The sequence below is a fragment of the Filicampus tigris genome, chromosome 4 (genome assembly GCF_054856515.1).
Source record: "Filicampus tigris isolate MCC_2025a chromosome 4, RoL_Ftig_1.0, whole genome shotgun sequence".
NCBI lineage: Eukaryota > Metazoa > Chordata > Actinopteri > Syngnathiformes > Syngnathidae > Filicampus > Filicampus tigris.
The window spans coordinates 14,258,382-14,280,368 of NC_141220.1; the positions used below are offsets into that span (position 1 = coordinate 14,258,382).

A 21,987-nucleotide genomic window follows, 5' to 3' on the forward strand; every position below is an offset into this window, starting at 1 on the left:
ACTTGGATGCACAAAAATTTCGGAGTGTTCTGGAATGCAGAGGCCCCGCAAAGGCCTTTGCATTCAATACCGTAATTATATATAACGATTCTAAGAGGGCTTTCGCACCTTTTAATAATGTACTGGAGGCAATGTAAAATGTATTTTGGCATGCAATGAACCAAATGAACTGACCTATTCTGAATTGTAGGAACGTTGAGGTGCAAGATTGAGGGAGGTGTCATGCTAAGTCATTGTGAATGCACAGCTGCTGCGTGATGCAACACACACACACACACACATATAGACAGCAGGAGACAAGCCAATGAGGCATTTGGTGCAGACACACTGTGTTTGTGACACCTTGTGGTGGAGAAGAGGGGGTGGAGAGAGAGAGAGAGAGAGAGAGAGAGAGCGAGGGAGAGAGAGAGAGGATGAAAGCGAGGACGAATAGAGGGAGGAGGATGTTTAGGACAAGCAGATGTAGCGGCGTCGCAGCCAAAGAGGAGAGCTTCACTTTCCCCTTCACCCACCCTCCTCCTCGTCTTCCTCTTCCCCATCGGGAGTCACGCACATCATTTCAGGTGAGACCACCTCTTTTATCTGCGCCCCTCCTTCTTCCTCCAACTTCTGTCAGACTTGAGCTCACTTCTTCAGTCTCCACGTCGGCGCAGAGGAAGAGATAATCACGCTTCGTGCGGTTCCGGCGTTCCCGGTGAGAGCTGACATGCCGCCGCAGCATCGGGACCGCCCGAGAGCATCCTCCTCCGCATCTTGATTGACAGCCGAGCGTCATCACTCGTCTTTTACCGGCACGTTGCGGGAATTGCCGTGAGTTACTGCAGATTTTGCGCCTGATGCCGTCACGTGTTTAGTCATCAGCCATGTTTGGGCCATGTGTTGCTACCACGAGTGGGAGTAATAAGTCAGTGAGTTTTGAGTCTTGACCTTCAAGTTTCAAGTAAATTACTGTTGGGGGGAAAAAAATCAATTGAGTCAAGTCCCTTCTAAATTTCAACTAAGTCGAGTGAAGTCATTACTTGGGTGAAGCACGTCTTAAGTGAAGTCATGCAATCTTGCCCAGTCACAAGTTCACAACATATAGTCAGTCTCCCACTAGCCGCTTTACACTCAATATCTGCATAGAATAGAATCGAATAGAAAACCTTTCTTTTCATTGTATGATGCAGGTACAACAAAGTTTTGTTCCAAGAATAGGAATAAAAATAAAATACAAAATTATGCAATGCAAATGGAGGTAATGCACTCGTTTTATGTAAAATCGCAAAGGAATCAGATGTTGGATGGGCAAAATAATCAATAGTAAATTTTGCAGTACTGTTCTTGCTTTAGTTAGCTTTACCAACCACAATGTTCTTTTAATGGTCCTAAACCAGCCTCAATTTTGTTAATTTCAGTGCTACCTTGACAAACGAGTTATGGCCAATAGTTGGTGCCATGCAGAGGCTGACTGGATGTTGTGGTGTGTACTGCTGCTATCTAGTGGTTGTGTGTCTGATGCTTGAGCCAAGTAAAGGATCTCTTACCCGCCGGTTGAGTAGAAGCACCTGTGGCTAAAGCCAAAGAGTGGCAGGGTTTTTACTTCCTGGAAGTGGATTTGTCACCTCTAGCACCTACCTTAAATGTTGGGTTTGCAGTACAAAGAAAAAAAAAACACACATAAGAGTGTTGTTAAAAACTCGGCCAAATTTGGATGATTACATTTACTTAGCGAAAAAATGACGAGGCAGGCTTTAAATCTGTTCGTGTGTGCAATTTGCATTTTTGGTTCTCGTTATTGTCAGGTGACGTTACAGTCCGTTTGCAGTGGGTCCAGGTGTGGCTGCGACCAATTCCATCCAGCAGATGGACTAAGAATTTAGTGCCTTAGCTGTAGCACGACTGACTAGAGTGCTGTGCTACTGTTTTTGCAGGTATTTGGTCCTCATGGTGACCAGCAGAACAACACTACCCACGGCACCAACCAACAGGTAAGACATTAAAACTCTACGTTGTATGGACAAAAGTATTGGTATGCACTTCTTTGATCCAGCGTTTTTCACTTGGACAGACTTTATTGTCATGCAACACAATTTTGTTGCATAAGTCTAATCACAGAATTTGAGTATGAATTGAAAAATATATATAAAGTTAAAAAATAATAATTTAAGTTGCACGTGTGTAGTCATATACGTATGCAGCCATATTAAACATGTTTAGCCACCTTTTCTTATTTGGAAGTCAGTAGGATTCTTGTTTTGACATAAAACATCCATAAACCTTGACAACTGTGACTAGTAAAAATCTATAGGAACCTTAAGCCTTTTTAATTTTGAAAGAATAAATGAATAAATAACTTTATCTAGATGATGCAGGCCTATTTGAGCTATGACTTAACTACATCTTTAAATTCAGTAGGATTGTTGTTGGTCCCTCCAATATCTGAGCCTTTGAAAACTAGTGAAATATTAATAAATAAGATCACGTGGTGTTTTGGTTGCTATGGTAATGGTCGGGTGCTTGGGTCACATGTCGTAAGTGCTGAATGCCGGGCAATTTTAAATAGGTCTGCTTACCAGTCGGGCTGGGTAGCCGTATTTTTTGTTGACCGCTACGCCATACGCTTCGCTTCGCTTAGCTTCTACTATGCTACAGTTTCATTATGCCATATTGTGCTACCATCAAACCATCCAGATCGGATCCGTGAAAGCCACTGTTTTATTAAAACCGATCAAAGCGCATTCAAGACTCAAGTGTTTCAACTGTCAAGCCACCGTAACATTAGCGTGTCAGACAAGTACCCAACCCACCCACTTTCTCTCAGAAGCGAAAAGGCTGCTTGGAGTCGCCACATGCATATATCCCCCGTAATCTCCCACCGCCACCACTACATAGACCGGTGTTGCATATAAATGTACTTAATATGAAATGTCGGCCACTTTAATTGAACAGTTATTTCGGTTAAATGAGCCTTTCATTGTCCTTCTTTTCTCTATATGTCAGATAGATGAACAAAGGTACATTATAATAATTCCTGAACAAATCAAGTAATATTGGATAATTTCCCTAACGTTTGTCTGACTGAGTGCGTGGGGTTCAGCTCCCTTTCAGTGACAAGTGTACTGTATGTGTGACAATGTAATTGTGAGGTTGATTGGTTGTCTGTCTCCATACCATGTGTGCCGTTGCCAAGCAATCAGGCCAGGGTGTAGTCCGACTTACCTCTGAAGTCCGTTCCGATCGCCCCCCATCTCACCTGCGACCTTGAACAGGATAAACAGTATAGAAAATGGATGGCTGGATAGATAATTTCCCACGGCACACACACTAATGCGCGCGGTACAGTAGCTGGGAATGACTGACATAAGCAACTTCTCCAAGCAATCAAGTAAGTGCTGCTTAGCAGAAGCTAACACTGTTAGCTAACACTAATCTCCTCATCCAACAAAACTCAATGTAACTCTGCTCACTTGCTTACCTTTTAGCCATGACGTGATGGTGATTATTTTATCGTTTACAGTGGTACCCTGACTTTTGAGTTTAATTTGTAAGACATGAATCCATTTCAGCTTCCCCAAAAGTGCCACAAAATGTGGTTGTTTTTCATAAAGGAAATAGCACTCTCTTATGAAATCTAAAATGAGCTGGGCATCGCCTAACGGCCATCGAGTTCCCGTCTCCATATTTAAACGACCCACGTGGTCCCAGTCCGTCCCTCGGTGACAGCCAATCGGCGTCGAGAACGAAATCTTCACTTCACGCAGGCGCCGCATGAGCAGACATGCCGCCAAACAAAGAAAAAATATCAAAAAACAACTGACACACACACAGTGTGGTGATCGGTGAGATAAAAACAATATGGGGAACATGTCATTGCGTCTGTGGGACCGCAAGTTACACAACACTGTTTTTTAAAAATTTTTCCTTATATGGCCACGTCAGGAATGCGGCACCTGCACGTGATGTGTTACAGATTAAGTTTGTTCTCGACGCCATTTGGCTGACTCGGACCGACTGGGACCACGTGGGTCCTTTAAATATGCAGACGGGATCTCGTGGCAGTTCAGCGATTGTTGGTACGTCCAATATCTGAACCTTTGAAATGTCGCTTGAAAATCAGAAGGATTCGTGTTTTGACACGGGTTATGGCTGCAAATAAGTCAAACCGATTTCCCAGCAGATGATACTTAGCTTCATTTAATTGTGCCGCTAAAGGAACGGGGGTGGTAGGGAAGGCCAGCGGGAGTCCCGGCAGGCTTCATTATCCCGGCCGTGGCGGTGAAAGGCGGGAATACACGGCGGAGGCGGGAGGATGAAAGAGCGGTGAAGGGATATTACCTGATCAAAAGAAGAAGGTGCTGGCAGGCGGAGCTGATAAGCTTTTGCTCATCGTTACCTCGCAGGCCGAGAGTAGAGCCGGAAATATACCTCGCAATTGTTCCGTCAAACAGTGCATAACTCGATATAGTAGCGCTCTATTTTTAGACATTCAGTGAAGCCAGAAGGTGATTCACTGCATTGAAATGTGCCTGTTTGAGGCCATGACATAATACCAGATGTATTACGACCCATTCCGTGATCTTGCCCTTGATCTTCCTGCTGAAAAAAAATGAAACATTTTCATCATTATACCAGATTCACTTTGTAGAGAAAAGAAACAGAAACATGAAAAAAAAAAGGCAGATACAAAACAGAAATACTTTACCTTTTACACAGAACCCAGTTAAAGGAGAAGTCAAGTCAAAATAGTTCTTTAAAATAATATAATAATAATAATAATAATAATAATAATAATAATAGTTCTATGCGGCCCCACTAGTCGAAACATGGAATTCTGATTATTGTAATATTATATTTCTGAAATATGAATGAAGCAGCAAAATCCACTCATTTTTAACCATGTCAGGGTTGGCCATTTTTGCCACTTCCTGTCGACTGAAAATTACATCAGAGTCAATTTGCAAACATCACATGACTAAACCCAGAAAACAGGTGAACTGTGATTGATTGTTACCTGAGCCCCTAGGCACTGTGATGTCGTGGCACAGTTTACAGTTTTACATGATAGCAATAGTGTGTTGGCATGTACAGTAGACCAATATGGGGTTTTTTTCAGAGCCAATATCGATACTAATTATTAGTTAGTCAAGAAGGCCAATAACCGATAGTTGGAGCCAATATTCATTTTTAGTAAATGGAGATTTTGGTGTGGGATTAAAAAAAAAACTCCAACTCTTAACCTGGTTTAAATGTCTTGAATGTCTCTATTTGTTGAGCAACTTTTCAGATTTCTTATTTATTTATTTAGTTTAATCTTCGACAATTGACATCTTTGTTTTAAAATTAAAAGAGAGTTCCCACAGTCAGCAGCATCTCTTATAAAGTCAACTAAAACAGTTTGTTGAAGTTAACATAGTTTTAAAAAGGTCTCTTATTGAGTGATAGCTTTATAAAAAACAAACAAACAAAAAAGACCGATGCCAAAAATGCTGAATATCAGCGCTGATAATCGGTCTATCCCAAGTGTACTGCATAGTTAGTGTGAGTCCGTGTCCATGTGAGCTGCAGTGTTGCACTCCACAGTCTCCCCTTTGCTGCAGCCTGCCATTTTTCTTGCTGCTCTCAGTCTCCTTGAAAAAAAAATGGGAAATACAGTACATTCCATTGTTGTGAATGATGCAATCAGTGCAAAGTGAGTTGACAGGTTTCAATTTAAAAGTCGGTAGAATAGTGCGTGTAGGCAGGTGTATATGGCACAGGATGTTTGCATGTGTGTGGTGTAGTGTTACACTCCGCAGTCACTTGTTGCAGCTCTCCTTTTTCTTGCTGCCCCAGTCTCACCTTGGATAAAATTGCCGATAAAATTGCCATCATTCAGTGCGGTGAGCTTTGGCAGTTTTCAGTTGAAAAGAAGGTCGTTTTTACAAGTGAAAACTGTGTGCACGCGCGTCCGTGTGCGTGCGTGCGTGCGTGCGTGCGTACGTGCTGGCGCGTGTGAGAGAGAGAAGCATTTATCCCATCAGTCGCATGTCACGTTGTAATCTTCTTATAACGCGCGGCAGGAAAAAAAAAGATGCACCAAAAAGCCGCTTTTGATTCGCATTTGGCAGCTCTAATCTTGTTCCCCCCAAATCCCCTCAGAGATGATTTTTGTCAAGAATATTCAACTGAAAATTTAAGCATTTCATGCACGTAAACACGCTGGTATTCACCGTATGTTCAAAAGAAATCTCTTTTAAAGTAAAGAAAAGTCATAATTTTAAGTATTAAATGATGTTTGGCCTTGTTGTGCATTTGTAATCCCATCCTCGTTTTTTTGCTGTCATTTCTGTTTTAATCTGTGAGGATCAGCGAGATCTAAGGTTTTGTAATTCTTGTTTTTAATAATCTACTTGAATAATCCAATTCTGCCTCATGTGCACATTCGCCAGCCCTCCAGATTTTTTTTTTAGTTAGTTGAGAGCAGGGGCGGAGCCATGGGTGAGCTTGGGTGTGCACAGGCCCACCCAGATTGACAGACTGCCCACCCAGTGAGATTCATGAAAAAATATACACTTTTAATTTTTTAGTCAATTATTATTAAAGCAGCACTGGGCAAGAAATCGACCTTGATAAAACAAATTCACAACTGGTTTGATGAAACATTGACTTACAAGTACAGTAGTTGAATCAGACTTCATGCCCTGAGGGGGTCTGTATCGTTTTTACTGGCACAAAGCAACTTTGAAGAGGATGGGATCAACCCCGGCTCACAAAAAAATACAAATGTCCTGAATTGCTTTACAGCATATTCACTTCCGCCTTTCGCTATAAGGAAGGCTCCGGATTTCTCGACACTACGCGCTGGCACGCATGGGAAATGTGGTTGATTTTTGTCAAAACACTACCACTTTTGTCCACATGGCGCCGCCATAATCAACAAAACCTGACATGACACAGTGTTGCTTTAAATTATGTTTTTTAATTTGTGTTTCGTTGTGTTTTTTTATTTTATTGAATATTAAGAATGGCATAATTGTGGTTGTCTAAGGAAGATCTGAACTTCACATTATTCAGTTTGCCATTTTATTTGAATATACGTTGTGTTGGGACAGGAGGATTGTGCTCAGTGAGAGAAATATTCAGGCCAACCCTGATTTTTTCAGGCCCAACCATTAGCCACGTTCTGACTCCGCCCCTGGTTGAGTGTTTTTTTTTCTATTACTGAATGCATACATATATCAATCTCTATTTATTTTGAAGGCTCAAAATCTCAAGACTTCAGGGTTTTGTGTTCCACGTTGGAGCAAGAAGCCTTTTGACTTTGAACCAGAGGGTGGATCTAATTATCAAAACCTTTTGTAAATGTAAATGTACATTTGTAAACATGTTATCAAATATGGTATTTCTATTACCTGTATTTTTACATATCGCGTGGGGGAAGCGGTCTGGAATGAAACCTTCGCGAGGGAGGTGCATTTTTTCACAGATGATAATAAATATATGATGGTGAGTATGGCGGTATTGTCTCTCTGCACTTGTTGCTCCACCATTTGTGTTCAATTATCAGTTGCTTAAAGGATCATAACGCCGGAACTGTCAATGCTCATCATTAGCCTTTCAAAGGCGTTATTTAATCATTATGTGGGAGCGTTAAACTAGTGGGGATATTGTTATGGCACACTTATTTGGTTGTTTTATACAACACACATGTAATTCTGTGTTTGGTTTGACAGTAAGATTCAACTGGAGTGACACTAAACAGCTTGTTGCGTCATTTTTGAAGACTTGTTTGCTACCTGCCAAACTTCTGCTCATTGTGAAGCCAGCTGAGTATCTCAAGTTTGTGCTCTCAAAAAAACGAATTAACCGGGTCACTCATATCTCAAGGCACCACTAAGAGAATTATTGAATTTCAGTGGCATGAAAATTCCGGCATATTATCTGAATAAAAAGTATGCCATGACTATTGATTTGTACTATTCTTGTCGTCTAACCTAAGTACTTGAGTTCCTTTCACCAGACACATATTGCTTTGAACTAGATTAGCAAGAGACCGCTTTATTTATATAGCGCATTTCATACACAAGGTAACTCAATGTGGTTCACATAGTTACAAACATTTAAAGGCAACATTTCAACGCAAAATACAATACAAGACAAATGTGACCTGTTATCTGATTTTCTTATGGTGGTCTGAACTGCGCAATTCCAATTTTTTTTTTTCAATCATATGTGATGCTAGAGCTGAATACATTTTTTAGATTTTTTTTTTGCAACGCGACCGCAGTCTGAACGCCCACCTCATAACATATGTCCGCCCCAGACGTCATCATGCGCTCTCTCCTCGGCAGGGAGACAGACTACTTGGGAGGGAGATTGACTGTTTGATTGCCCGTGAATCTGCAAAGTTGTTTTGAGTAACGTTCAGTACTGACTTTCATTGAACCCCACTTGAAACCGTGAAACATAAAGTGGACATTTGTGGTAATAGCAGTAATTCAGCCACGAAGATATTTCATTTATTACACGCGCTAATGAAGTAACGTCATCTTTAGTGACGTCTCCATGAAATGAGATCGAAAAGCCTCGGCCTCATTTCCCCCCCAAATACTGTATTTCTACCTCCTCCCAAATCACTCCACTGCAGATATGAGATAAGAAAAAGATAAGTCCGTGGCCCCCCACACGCTGGACCGCATTTACTCTCGTAAATACTACGTTGTGAGTGAAATCATATTTTCTTCTGTGTATGCGGGTCTCTACAGGGACACATTTGCTTCACACACCAACAGTCTGATGTTTAAAAGCAATTGCATTTAGGGCTAACTTCAGTTCTTTTGGCATCTTATTCCAGTTGCGTGAAGCATAACAGCGAAATACTGATGCATGCATGCATGATTGCGTTGAACTCTGGGCTCCACTACTTGACCCGAGTCTGCTGACCTCAGGACCCTACTGGGTATATATTCCATGAGCATTTCTTTGATGTATGAATGGATATTTATTTGTTTATTTTTCTTAAAGGAAGCCCACTAAAGCCGTCTGCCAGTCTTTTTGGCACATTCCTTCATCGCCTAGAACCCTACTGCTTTTTGAAACATATCAAAGATGCTTAAGGTCCCTGAGTTGTTGTCAAGAAGGAGGTGTTATCCCCAAATGTGAGCGAGATCGAGCGCTCTTCCACTACCGGGCTTGTCGCCATGGAGACTACCATCTTCCCTCTCATCTTCTTCTCACTTATTCTTCCCTGTGCAAAGCTCCCAAAGTAGCAATCACACTTATTTTATTTTTATGTGTGCTTCTCCTCTACTTATGATGTCATGTATTTCCCTGTTGCCCCACCAGTACACCCTCTTCCTTCCATTAACGTATATTGTCGTGTTTCTCAATGGCAAACAGCCGAATGTCACTTTGACATCAAACCACCTCGCCCGCACTCACGGATGAGTGGCACGTCCCAGGTGATGTCATATCCCGCAGCCGTGATGGACCATAAAGCAGCTCTCATAGAATAAAATATCTTTATTGTAGTCTCCCTGCCAGACAAAGAGGCTCCTCCTCCATCGCCTTTTGAATCATTCATGAAAGACACAAGGCTTCCATGAGTGCATGCGGACAACGTGTTTTCATTTTTTCACACAACATGCTGAATTGGACCGAAAAAAAATGTGCCAAACTGGAAAACTTTACATTCTGCTGTTAGTTAGAGATAGGATTTTGCCAAAATTAGGCTGGACTCATGAAGAAGCTTTCACATTTTGGGAGGGATCCAGATAAAGGTGCGGCATGTATTTTTGTGTGTCACCTCAGAATAGCTATCAATCATGTTTCAATTGCAGGTAATAGGTGTGTTGATTTGTTCTTCATTGGCTGGTTGGTTGGTTCATAATAAAAATGTCCATTTAATAGAATCACACTAAACTTAGGTCAGATAAAAAATATATAAATAAAAGCTGCTACAAGTATATAGTTAGTTAGTTTGGGCGTTTATTTGTTTGTTCGTTCAGTTGTTGGTTAATAACAGAATTATATCAGAATTAGGCTGGGCCAAAAAGAAGCTATCATTAGTTAGTTTGGGATAGTTAGCTATCTTTAGAGCGATTGGATTTTAGGCCAGTTACATTTTGGTACAGATCCAGTGAGGACAGAGACATTATTTTCACTGTTTGGCCATCACAGCCAAAGTGTAGCATGTGGTAACATGCATTTTTAAAGAGACATACTCCCTCCTGCATCAGTGGGACGAGAGTAATTGCTGGAAGGGGAGAAACTAACTGCATGCTCCCCTCTCCTCCTCCTCCTCCTCCGCCACCTTTTGATGAATAAGTAAACACGTACAAGCCGGCAGTTGCTTTAAAAGTCTCCGAGTGGGAGGACCGACGACCGGCTGTTTACTCGTTGATGATTGCACTTACACATACACACACACAAACACAAACTCAAACGCACACGCACGCACACACCCACACACGTCCACGTGTGTTGCTTGGAAATGCTGTGTCAGCGCTCACACATTTTTGCATTTCCATTTCAAAAACAGCACATATTGATGCAGAATATGGCCAAAAAGTGATTTACTGTAGTAGATGACTTTCTAAATATTGCATATTAGACCAAGGGTATAAAAAGTATGGCCTTCTCAATTCTTTACTATGGCCCACTGAGCATTTATATTATCAAGAGTCTTGTAATATTTGTTGCATTTATGTACCGGTAGTCTTTCTTGTTTTGTTTTTTTTTGGGGGGGGGGGGGGTTACCATATATTGGTTAATGAAAAAGCATTATTTCATATTTTTTGTCCTTTTTTTAAATCAATTAATTTTATGTAAATAATTGATTTGATTTGTTTGAAATATTAATGAAATCAACAATTGTACATATTTTATTTATTTGATCAAATAATTGATTAATTAATTATAAATTGAATAAAACACGGATTTTTTTTTGTAGAATTAAACTATTGTACTTTTTTTTTTTCATTTATCTCATTAAATGATTGGTGGGTTGATTCATTCTGTCCTCTGACCCAGTTTGTCCTTGTCCTTTTAAAGCGAGTCCTTACATTCCTTCAGTCCACCCGCCACAACCACCACCCCCACTAAAGGGCAGACTATGCCTGTGAGAACAATACTGCAGGGAGGAAGCACATGATAAAGAGCACTCCATTGTTGTGCATGCTTAGCAGGCAGTCTTGCTTTTTAAAAGAACCCAACGTAACACCGTACTTGACCTGGTTAGGGACGCTTAGAGAGACAAAGGAAAACCTACCTTGCTTAGGCCTTCCTTTTTAAAAGTTTTCATCCTCCGTCCCACCATCCACAACATGGGCATCCATCTGGGATGGACGGACAGACCGTTCCTTCCCAGGGCGGAATGCCCACCTCTGTTTGTCGAGATATGTTCAATTAATTTAGATTGTGCCGGTGCACCTAATGAAGTGGCTAGCGTCAAACAGTCGTACACTATGTGAGTGATGAGGGTGCGATTAGCAAAGTAGCATTCATCATCCGGAGATGCAAAGTCAAGCAGAATTTTGATGCATTAGTGTGAATTAAAATGTCGGTGCACGACGCAGTGCCCCCAAAAAATCAATCAGTGCAAATGCAGGACCAGGAAGGTTAAAAAGGGTACAGCATCCCCTTTTGTATGTTAAAATTCTGTCAAACAGTTGATAAAGCAATCCAAACCTGTGTTTTGGGGTGATTATGTCATTACGTGAGAATATATGGACAACATAGATATGTATCTGGAAAGCACTTATTGAAAACTTTAATTTGGCATGCTGTCGTTTTTCCGGCCATTTTGTTAATAAGTTCATGGAGGGAGTCAATTTTAAACATTTCTACTGAGGTAGTGCCTCTAATATGCGTGTGTAGGGCATTCCACAGCATCGGTGCCCGAATAGAAAACACTCTAGAACCTGCAAACTTCTTTTTGGCTCTCGGATCACTATAAGGCCGGCATTTTGTGACCAATGGTTTCGGATCGGAACATACGGTATTACTAAGTCGACGAGATAGGAAGGTGCTAAGCCGTGCAGTATTTTGTAGGTAAGTAGAAAAACCTTGAAATTGCATCTCAAGTGGACTGGGAGCCAATGCAAATTGGCTAATATACTCTACCCACAAAGTGTGGGGAACCTCCCTCAATTCTGTCTCCGGAGCACTGGCCCTGAATTTAGGTGTTATAAAATGGCTCATAATGTTCCAATCAGGAGCTGATGCTTTGCTCTCATCTGCAACTTTTGACAATACAAAGTATGACTATAATTGCGCCCCAGAAATTTGGTGGGATTGCGCCCCTGAACCCAGTTTCAGTTAGCAATATAAAGTTTGCATGGAATGATGAGTAGACCCGAGAAAAAGTCTGAAGAGGCCATCTCCGAAAAGGAAATCTGCCATTTTAGTTTGAAGCGGATTTTTAGTCCAATTGCTACCATATGAAAGCACATCTACTACTCAAATGTATGACTGTAAATTGAGAAAAATAGAAGGAAAACTCCAAATGTTGAGTTTTCGTCATTGCCTGTGGGCAGAGTTTGATGAAACTAATCATCCAGCAGCACAAGGCCAAACTTCTTGTGTGTGATGGTTATGCCCCGAGGACTACACTTTTTGTAGTTCTACACAATCTTATTGCAGCAGTGAGTCATGTGGCGCTAATGAAAACAGACTCATTGTTGTCTCCACATATTTAGTGCAGGCAGTAACAGCATCATGCATTGTACTCGATATTCACAATTGTAGATATTCACTCTAGCGGCTGAACAACATACGAGGGCTGTGACGAGATGCTCGCTAAAGCAGCCAAAGGCCATCAGAGCGAGGACGCTGCATTTTAAACAGCAGCCGCACCGCACTCAATGGGAAAATAGGTCACGTTAGCTTCCTGACACGTTCGTGAAAACCGACTGGCATGGAAGCGTGAATGTGAATGTGCTGTTCTGACACCACTTTTGGCTCACGTGCACCTCATGCATCGCCTCTTTTCACATCGTTAACTGTCATCCAACCATCCGTCCATTTTATAGAGCGCTAATCCTCATTAGGGTCGCTGGTGAGCTGAAACTTATTCCAGTTGACTTCTGGGCGAGAGGCGAGGTACAATGGAGTTCATGCCAAAAACATGGTTTTCTCACACCCAACGATTAACAAACTCAGTGTGTTTTGCAAATGCAAAACATCAAGCACAAACTAATGTATTTTGTTTTGCACGTAAGAAATGTACTTGGCAAACAAATATATCCTGATTCAGAAACAAATAAGTTTCTCTCAGCCATTAAGTTTCTCACAGCCACATGTTGGCTGCTCATTGTGAGACTTAATCGGTATCCGTGTCCGTGGGTAACGTAAATTCACCTGTTGACGGACTTGAATAAAGTTGGAGGCAAATAAATGACAGTAGTTACGGCCTTAAACTGATTCAACAGCGCCACCTGCTGTTGTGGAGCGCAGATTTAGTGGCATTTGTTTTTAGATCTACAAGGCGGAAAATTAGCGCCAACTCACATGACAGTTTTCCGTAGTTGTAGAATTGCTTTTTTGTACGTGAAGGATTTTTTTTGTACTTGAGGGTTGTTCTGTTTTTGTACTTCAAGGATTTTATTTGTACTTGAAAGATTTTAGTTTTTACTTAAAGAGGAAGTCAACCCAAACATATTTTTTTCAAGAATGTGTTCTATGTAAGCCCACTAGTTGATACAAGGCATTGTGATGAATATTGCGTTTGTGGAATAAGAATAGCGACCAATCACGGCTGACCTGTTTTCTGAAACTGAGCCGAGATTGGTTGTTATCTGAGCCCTGAGTAGTTGTGATGTCATTTTCAGTCATATTGCACAAACACACTACTAATCAGAATGCATGTTTCAACTAGTGGGCCTGCTGGGAACATATTCTTCCAAAAAATATGTTTGCGTTGATTTCCACTTTATATATTTTTTTTGTACTTGAAAGATTTTAGTTTGTACTCGAAGGATCATTTTTTTGGACTTCAAATATTTTATATTGCATTTGAAGGATATTTTTTGCAATTGAAGAAATGTTTCTTTGTGCTGTATTTGTTTCTGAAGCAGGATGTATTTGTTTGATAAGTACATTTCCTATGTGCAAAACAAAATGCATTCGTTTGTGAATGATGTTTTGTATTTGCAAAACACACTTGAGTTTGTTTGTGGATTCAACCAAAAATCAGAGCTGGGCATCATGCCCTGTAGTGTGAACATTAGTGACCTTTTTTCTTTATCTCGCACTCTTAAATACTCCATATATTTACAAAAATAAAAAACTAAAAGAAATGTAAAAATTAAAGAAAAAAACTAACTGTAATGACAAATCCTCAAACCCTGCTGGCTACCAGTCTATGAGTGCCCTGAGACTGACTGGTCACCAGTCCATGCCGTACCATGCCTCCATGTAAATGTTCGGGAACTCCCATTTCCACCCCCATTCTATATCGATGCTCCTGGGTGGAGTCACTGCGGTGCAAAGTGTTTAACGTGGAGCAGTAGCGACTTCTGTGGCTGACGGTAATGAGGATCGACTCTCCTCGGCAGCGGTGGCTCTGACCCACATTATTTAGTGCGCTACCCTGAGGCCCGTTGAGTCGGGATGGAGAATAACGGCCAAGCAGGACGTTAAATTTGAATAACAAGAGAAGAGGGCTCCAGTAGTTTCTGACATGTTACTGCGCCCCAATGTTGTGTGCGCCAGTGTTTATGTTCTGGCGACTTACTGTATTAGTCTGCCTCAAATTTTACATTATGTGGACATGACATCTTCACACTTTTGTGCGTGTCCGTGTTTATGTTGTTCTGCCCAGCGTGCCTGCGATCCTACATTATGTCAGCATCTTTAGCAACGCTTAGCATTCCATTAGATTGACGGGGCCTGTCCACAATGTTGTGTGCGTCCATGTTGTAGTAGAGGCTAAATGCGTTATTGATGCGTTCCTGCAGTGAGGTGACAGCCCGCAAAGTCAAAGCAAAGCCAAAGCATCAATCACCTCGCACGAGTCGCGTTTACAACAAGTGTGTCATCCATCTTGATGAGGCTGCGACGAGAGTGCAGGGGTCCTCTGCGCGGGGCACCGCCGCTCTCAACGCAAACGGGGATGAAACGTTTCTCTGAAAGGCACCTTGACGGAGGCTCCCTTTTCCGCCATAAAACACGAAAACGATGATTGGCATTCAGAGCCACCCGCCGTTGTTGTCATCAAAGACGGAGAAGTGGAAGATGACCAAATAGAGGAAGAAGCAACGATGTAAAACAAACAAGATGGCAGAGATGTGTCATAAAGTCGAGTCAACACACGGGATTTTACTCATTCGCGGACGTGACTTAATTTCCATATAAATGTATTGTGAGCGACCACAAGTTTCTGTTTACTCAGTGAAGCTAAGCAACAAGAAAAAAGATGATTTCTCAGCTGCACATTAATGTGTTTATTTAAACGTTTCGATCCCTCTTAGTTTTTTTATGAAAGCTCTTTACAAAAGCGGGGGAGAAAAATCCTCCTTATTTCCTTTTGCGTTGCAAGTGTGTGCCGGCTACTGTAATTAGCATAAGTGACCATGGCCTGTGGACGAGTGGATCTGGCAATCGCCACTCCCGACAAAATATCTTAGGGTGGAATGCTGTATCAACCTGTCAGTCTTTAAAGAAAGAGGCTTCAGCTCTGTAAATCTGAGTACACATGTACCAATATTGAACATTTTAATCGATTTTATTTATTTATTTTTTCTTTGAAATAAATTGCTCTCTGTTCTTACTGCTCTCATGTGTGGTATGAGCAACACAATATAAAAAAAAGCTCACATGTATGCACGTATTCCACTGAACATTTACTCTTTTTGATTGTTTTCCCAGTAGATTGAGAAGGCAAAATTTTCACGCTTATACGCCCTAAAGCACAGGATAATTTGGCATTTGCTCAATTCCAAAATCCTCCTGTTTTTAATCCATCTCAGGGAGTGGCTAGTTTTCCACTTGCCATCGACTGAAAATGACATCACAGTTCCTCAGGGCTCAGACCAGTCACAGCTCACCTATTTTCTGGTTTTGGTCTTCTTGTCACGTTCACAAGGTGTGCCCTTAATAAAAACGGGTGGATTTTCCTGCTTAATTCATATTCCACAAATACAATATTAATCAGAATGCCATGTTTAGACTATTAGGGCCATATAGAACATATTACTGTAAAGAAGATTTTTCATTTGACATCTCCTTTAACATTTGCAATTTTCTGGCAAAGCGACAGTAAAAAAAAATTTTTTAGAGACATCTGACATCGGGCCTTTGCTGATTTGGATTGTCATCCCAGATCATTTTCCAGGCCGATTGAGGAGGACAATGTTGTTGTTGTTTTTTTCAACAGTTTACAGATTACTGAGGTCAATAATGACACAATCTTTTAGAAAAATTGCACCATTAAACAAGTGGGAAAAAAAACCAAAAAATCATTACTTAATTAATTTTTTTTTTTTTTTTTTTTATTTAAACATTTTGGGTTTGTGTAAATGTGAGCATTTGGTTATTAAGAGTCTGTTAGTGTCAAAGGACAAGCCATTCATGCTTGTGTTTATTCTTCATTATTGTCCTATCATTTCATAACATCAGTTTCTCCTCTCTGGAGGCGGAGCTTTCCTGTTAACCCTACGATGACACAATTGATTGTAAAGTACCCTGTCCTTATGTCTCATGGAAAAGAATAAAAAGACCTACACAAAACACGTGAAAATAATGCCGCGATATGTGTCCTCTCCGCACACACATCCAACCTCTTTGTCTCTCGCTCTTTCTTTGCCACGTGAACGCAGCACAGCTGTGTAGAGACTGGAAGACACGGACGCGGTCAAGCACACTCGTGGGACACACACAGGCATCACCTTCCCTGCTCCACCAGCCAGGTAACTCTGTTACTAACATGTGAAACCAGTGAAATTATATTGTTTGCCTTACCTGTAATTATTTTTATTGTGAAGTATATCACAAACAACTGAGCATAAATTAACCAACTGATTAGCTAGTTTAACGCTATACCCTAAATCAATCATAGATAAGGTGATGACCATCACGTATAACGTATAAGTTATTTTAAAATGTAATATATTGTTCAAATCATCATTACGAAATATGTAATATGATAAAATTATTTTGAAAAATAGTTATTAAATGTATTTCATAATATATTATTTTAAAATTGAATGGCCATATTATATATTTGTCTGCTATTTGTCAAAATAGTATTTACTGTATTTCAAAATGTTGTTTTTATTTATTTCATTTTGACTATTTTGGGCTTCCATATGTCACAGGCAAAAGCAACACAATACTTCTATGAGGTATTCCATATGCGCTAAAGTGCTTGATTTTCCCGGAGATCTTGAACACCCCCCCGTCCCTCCTTAAAACTCCGCTATACATTCATGATTGCGGATCATGTTGGGTATAAATTGCGGAGGAAAAAAGATCACCCCAAACATATCATACCCCACACCACAGGATAAGAGCTCAGGATAATCTTTTACAGGCATCCAACAATTGGGCCTTTGCTGACTTTGATAAGGAGGTATAAAAAAATGCTTTAATTTGTCCCAATTATCAATATGTCGGTTTGTTACACGTTTGAACGATAACTTCCACTGCGACACAAACGCATCATTAACACACAGGTGGCCATCGACCAATCAACGGAGAGCAGAGTGCTTTTCTCCACCCTACACGAGATAACTGATAATGAGCATGAAAGACTAACGCGTGGAATTCTTTGTCATAATTCGCGCTAGTGAGAGGCGGCATGCTGAAGTGGATGTGGAAGTGTGCAGACAAGATGCGTTGTCTTCGGAAGAGATCCACGCTGCCTCTGCTGGGCTTCCTGGCTGCCTTCCTGCTGCTCTTCAACCTCTACATGGACATGGATGGATACGTGTTGGTGAGTATTTTTTTCTTTTTCTTTTTTTTTTCCATGACACTTATTCCAAAATTAGGAGAAGATGAAGGTGAGGAAAGAAGAACAGACTGCGAGGGTCGTGTACGTGTTCACACCGGAAAACTTCCAGGGCGTCTTCCAAAAGTTGTTGGAATGATATAATAAGTGCATTGCAGCTGGAGGGGAGTGCTTTGAAGGGGACTAGAGTTTAATGCTTGTCTCAGGAAAAAAGGTTTCCCCATGAAAAAAGTCTCAAAACGTATTGAAGGCACCTCGTCTTTTTAGATATGAAGAGTCTTGAATTTCTTTTTACGCAATGAAGGACAAAGAAAAAGTTGTGTTTATACAACTATAACTATTTCAGTTACCATTACCTATGTAGCCGACTGAATATAAGCCAACACTGTATCACATGCTGAATGAAAGGATTTTATTGTTCATATTATAATTGTTATTTTTCCAACAGGAGGCAGAAAAGCGCCAGCTGGGCGAGGCCTTGATGCATCCCGCTAGCTCGGAGCGATACATCCACACCTTCAGAGACCTGTCCAACTTCTCCGGGACCATCAACGTGACGTACCGCTACCTGGCGGGATTCCCACTGCCGCGCAAAAGTGTGTATTTCACAGAGCTGGGCACTTGACCCTTTTTTGTCCGTCCGGCCGCGACCCTCCACCCTTGACCTGGGTACCTGTCCGGCCGCGATCCCCCCGGCCATATTCATAAACATTGTCGGCCCCCGCCCCGCCAAAAAAAACCAAAAAAAACCTGCATGATCCCCCCGCGGGAGAGATGCTAACGGAAGAGGTTTATTTAAAGACAATTAGCTGGCTAACTTACTATTCAAAGCCGGTCCGGCCCAGGGACGGACTTCCCAGTTCTAGCATTTCACACTACAACGATGTCACTTGGATATTTGATCTCTTTTGTGATATCTATATTGTCATCATCAGACTAACCGACCCATCGGCCAGAATTCATTTGTTTGTTGCGCACTAGGTTGTGAAGCATCATGTTTACACCAAATGTAAACGTGACACTGTAGGCCTAGAATTATCTCACTGTCCTCAGAAATCTTCACTGTCAAAACATGATTAGCATAAATTGTTCCTTGTCATCATCAGAGTATCTGACCATTGGTCTGTCGTCTGTGAAGAGGAAGCGAGGGAACTACCTTCTGGAGACCATCAAGTCCATCTTTGACCAGTCCAGCTACGAGGAGCTGAAGGAGATCGTGGTGGTGGTCCACCTGGCCGATTTCGACTCGCTGTGGTGCGAGAACCTGCTGCAGGAAATCAACCGCAAGTTCTCACACCACATCATCGCCGGCCGCCTGCTGGTGATCCAGGCACCCGAGGAGTACTACCCATCCCTGGACGGCCTGAAGAGGAACTACAACGACCCCGAGGACCGGGTGCGCTTCCGCTCCAAGCAGAACGTGGACTACGCCTTCCTGCTCAACTTCTGCACCAACCTCTCCGACTTCTACATGATGCTTGAGGACGACGTGCGCTGCTCTCGTAACTTCCTGACGGCGCTGAAGAAGGTGATCGCCTCCCGAGAGGGATCCTACTGGGTCATGCTGGAGTTCTCCAAGCTGGGCTACATTGGGAAACTGTACCACGCGCGGGACCTGCCGCGCCTGGCGCATTTCCTGCTCATGTTCTACCAGGAGATGCCGTGCGACTGGCTGCTCATCCACTTCCGCGGCCTTCTGGCCCAGAAGGACGTGATTCGCTTCAAGCCGTCGCTCTTCCAGCACATGGGCTACTACTCATCCTACAAGGGCGCCGAGAACAAGCTAAAGGATGATGACTTTGAGGAGGACGCGGTGGACATTCCCGACAACCCGCCGGCACACCTGTGCACCAACATTGCTGTCTTCGAGAGCTACGATGCCGCCAAGTCCTACAGCGCCGTGGACGAGTACTTCTGGGGCAAGCCCCCATCCACCGGGGACTTCTTCGTGGTGGTCTTCAACAAGTCGGCCAAGATCAGCAGGATCAAGATCACCACTGGTTCAGAGGACAGACAGAGTGACATCCTCCATCATGGTGCCGTGGAAGTGGGTCAGAGGCGCATGGAGGGCAAGCAGGACGGCCAGTGCGCCTCCTACATCACTCTGGGGGAGTTCAGAGGTGGCAGGGTGGAGATTCAGGACGTGGACCGCAAGATTGGTTTTGATGTGGACTGCGTGCGCATCGTGGTGACAGCCAACCAGAAAGAGTGGCTCATTATCAGAACCATTAGCATATGGACCACACATCTCAGCAATCCATTGGTCAAGTGACCAATTAAATCATCAGTGTGTTCATGTTGGACAAGAAAAAAAAAAAAAAAAAGTATATTTTCTTGTTTATTTATTTATTTTTTACTTTTTTTTTTTTTTTTTTTTTTTTTTTTTACATTTTTTCCACCAATGAGTGTCAAATACTATTCAGACTCCACCCTTTATACTTTCCTTATATTTTCTTAATATAAAAACATGAATGTGTTTATACTGTATGTGTCTGCTCTCTTGTTTTGGAAGTTTGGAAACCAAACTGCTTCTATTGCAAGTTACACACATTCCGTTAATTGGGCCAAATTTCAGCTTTTTTCACAAGTCTGCAAAGACCCAATTATTGGAAGCAGCTAACGGTTATCCTGACTGACTGTCCTGTGGTCTGAGGTGTGGTAAGAGGGATTATTAATATTAAAAAGTTTTCAATATTTACGATTGCAAATCCTTATACAGTATGTGTGGTCAACACGAAGTTGGCTCAAGGCAAGAGCACTGTGTTTCTGAAAAAAGTGAATAATTGCCTTTATGAGCCTGGCGCTGTTGCTAGCCACGAATAAAGGAGCAACTGGTCGAACTTATTGATAATTGGCCAAATTTGAGCTTTTTAACCCTGTCTGATCAAAGTCAGGAAAGGCTAGCTATCTATTTCTACAGATTATACTGTAGCGTGGGGTGTGTTAAAAGTGATTTTTCTTCCCTGCTTTGCTAGGGAAACAGTTGGGGACGACAATCGGAAATGTTAAATCCTGTTCAATATTCACAATAGTTCAATAGTGTTTGTATAAGGTGTCCCACAAGTCATTCATTACAATATAAATGACAACAAAAGACCAGATAAGATAACAGTTTAGACTAGCGTCTTGTATATCTTGTTCTATTGTTTCTTCTTTGCATTTTCCTGCCGTCAAGATGGCTTGTGGCACCATACTGTCAGTCTTGGTGCTATGACAGACACGCTACACCACACACAAGAAGAGCAGTAAGACCACTTATGGCCTTTTTTTCCCCCTTCATCATGTGTAGGGTCTTAAAAATAAGTATCTTCTTCTACTCCTTAGCTTTTTCCTAGTCACATTTCGAGTTTTGTATGAGCCTGCTCCAAATGTTCCCCTTAGTGGCACCCTTCCTTTATCTTCTTTCTCTTTGGGATCGAATTGAATACAATCATTCCGTCTTGTTTTTGTAGCCCCTGCACCTGTACTAACGTCTGGATCGCTTTTCATTCAACATCGCGTCCTTCAGTTCTCATCGGACGTCCAACAACACGTCTTGCTTCTTTTTGCTTTGAAAGTTAGATTACCCTTTGCAACCCCCTAGTGTATTCATTTCTTATTCAGTTTTTTTTCTATTCACTCCAGACATCCATCTCAACATCAAAAATCAGTATGTGCGTACCAGGATTGATATGCTTTTCCCGCACATTGTGCCATTTTTATAGCCACTTGAATCACTTCTATGGAAGAAACATTTGAATAATAATTCCATATTTTTAGAACTAGATACATTAATAAACGTTTCAAAGGGGGGGGGGGTGAATTATTATATCAATGGATAGACAGCTTTATTGACTCCTATCCTTTTCATTTTATTTATTCATTTAATGCTGCGTTAACCGATTTTCGGTTGCAGAGATTCATGTGGCAGGTGAGTTGTGTTTAGTTTATTTTGATTCTATCTGGTGGCCATCCTAAGTCATTACAGCACTTGTCTGGCTCAAAGTATCAGGAAAGGAATCGGTTTATTGTAGCAGTTTATCTTAGTTTGGTTAATGTCATGTGGACAACTAGACGTCGATAAATGTATGTTTCCTTTG

General features: G+C 41.6%; 1 protein-coding gene across 1 annotated transcript; it reads left to right on the plus strand.

Annotated features, from left to right (window-relative positions):
* Window positions 1-106: 106 nt before the first annotated feature.
* On the plus strand, window positions 107-20,399 carry LOC147148578 (alpha-1,3-mannosyl-glycoprotein 4-beta-N-acetylglucosaminyltransferase C-like). The gene is made up of 7 exons (XM_086028383.1): window positions 107-563; window positions 637-810; window positions 1,914-1,970; window positions 16,779-16,868; window positions 17,748-17,893; window positions 18,357-18,504; window positions 19,015-20,399. Exons 5-7 carry the CDS (start codon window positions 17,759-17,761, stop codon window positions 20,178-20,180), a joined length of 1,449 nt encoding a protein of 482 aa, XP_085884509.1. The 5' UTR covers window positions 107-563; window positions 637-810; window positions 1,914-1,970; window positions 16,779-16,868; window positions 17,748-17,758; the 3' UTR covers window positions 20,181-20,399.
* Window positions 20,400-21,987: the final 1,588 nt, after the last annotated feature.

What these genes read in the sequence shown, in the direction of transcription:
- LOC147148578 (XM_086028383.1), top strand. Translation starts at nt 17,759, where the DNA reads ATGCTGAAGTGGATGTGGAAGTGTGCAGACAAGATGCGTTGTCTTCGG. An exon ending in ACATGGATGGATACGTGTTG is followed by an intron (nt 17,894 to 18,356) that starts GTGAGTATTTTT and finishes TTTTTCCAACAG; the next exon opens with GAGGCAGAAAAGCGCCAGCT. An exon ending in ATTCCCACTGCCGCGCAAAA is followed by an intron (nt 18,505 to 19,014) that starts GTGTGTATTTCA and finishes TGTCATCATCAG; the next exon opens with AGTATCTGACCATTGGTCTG.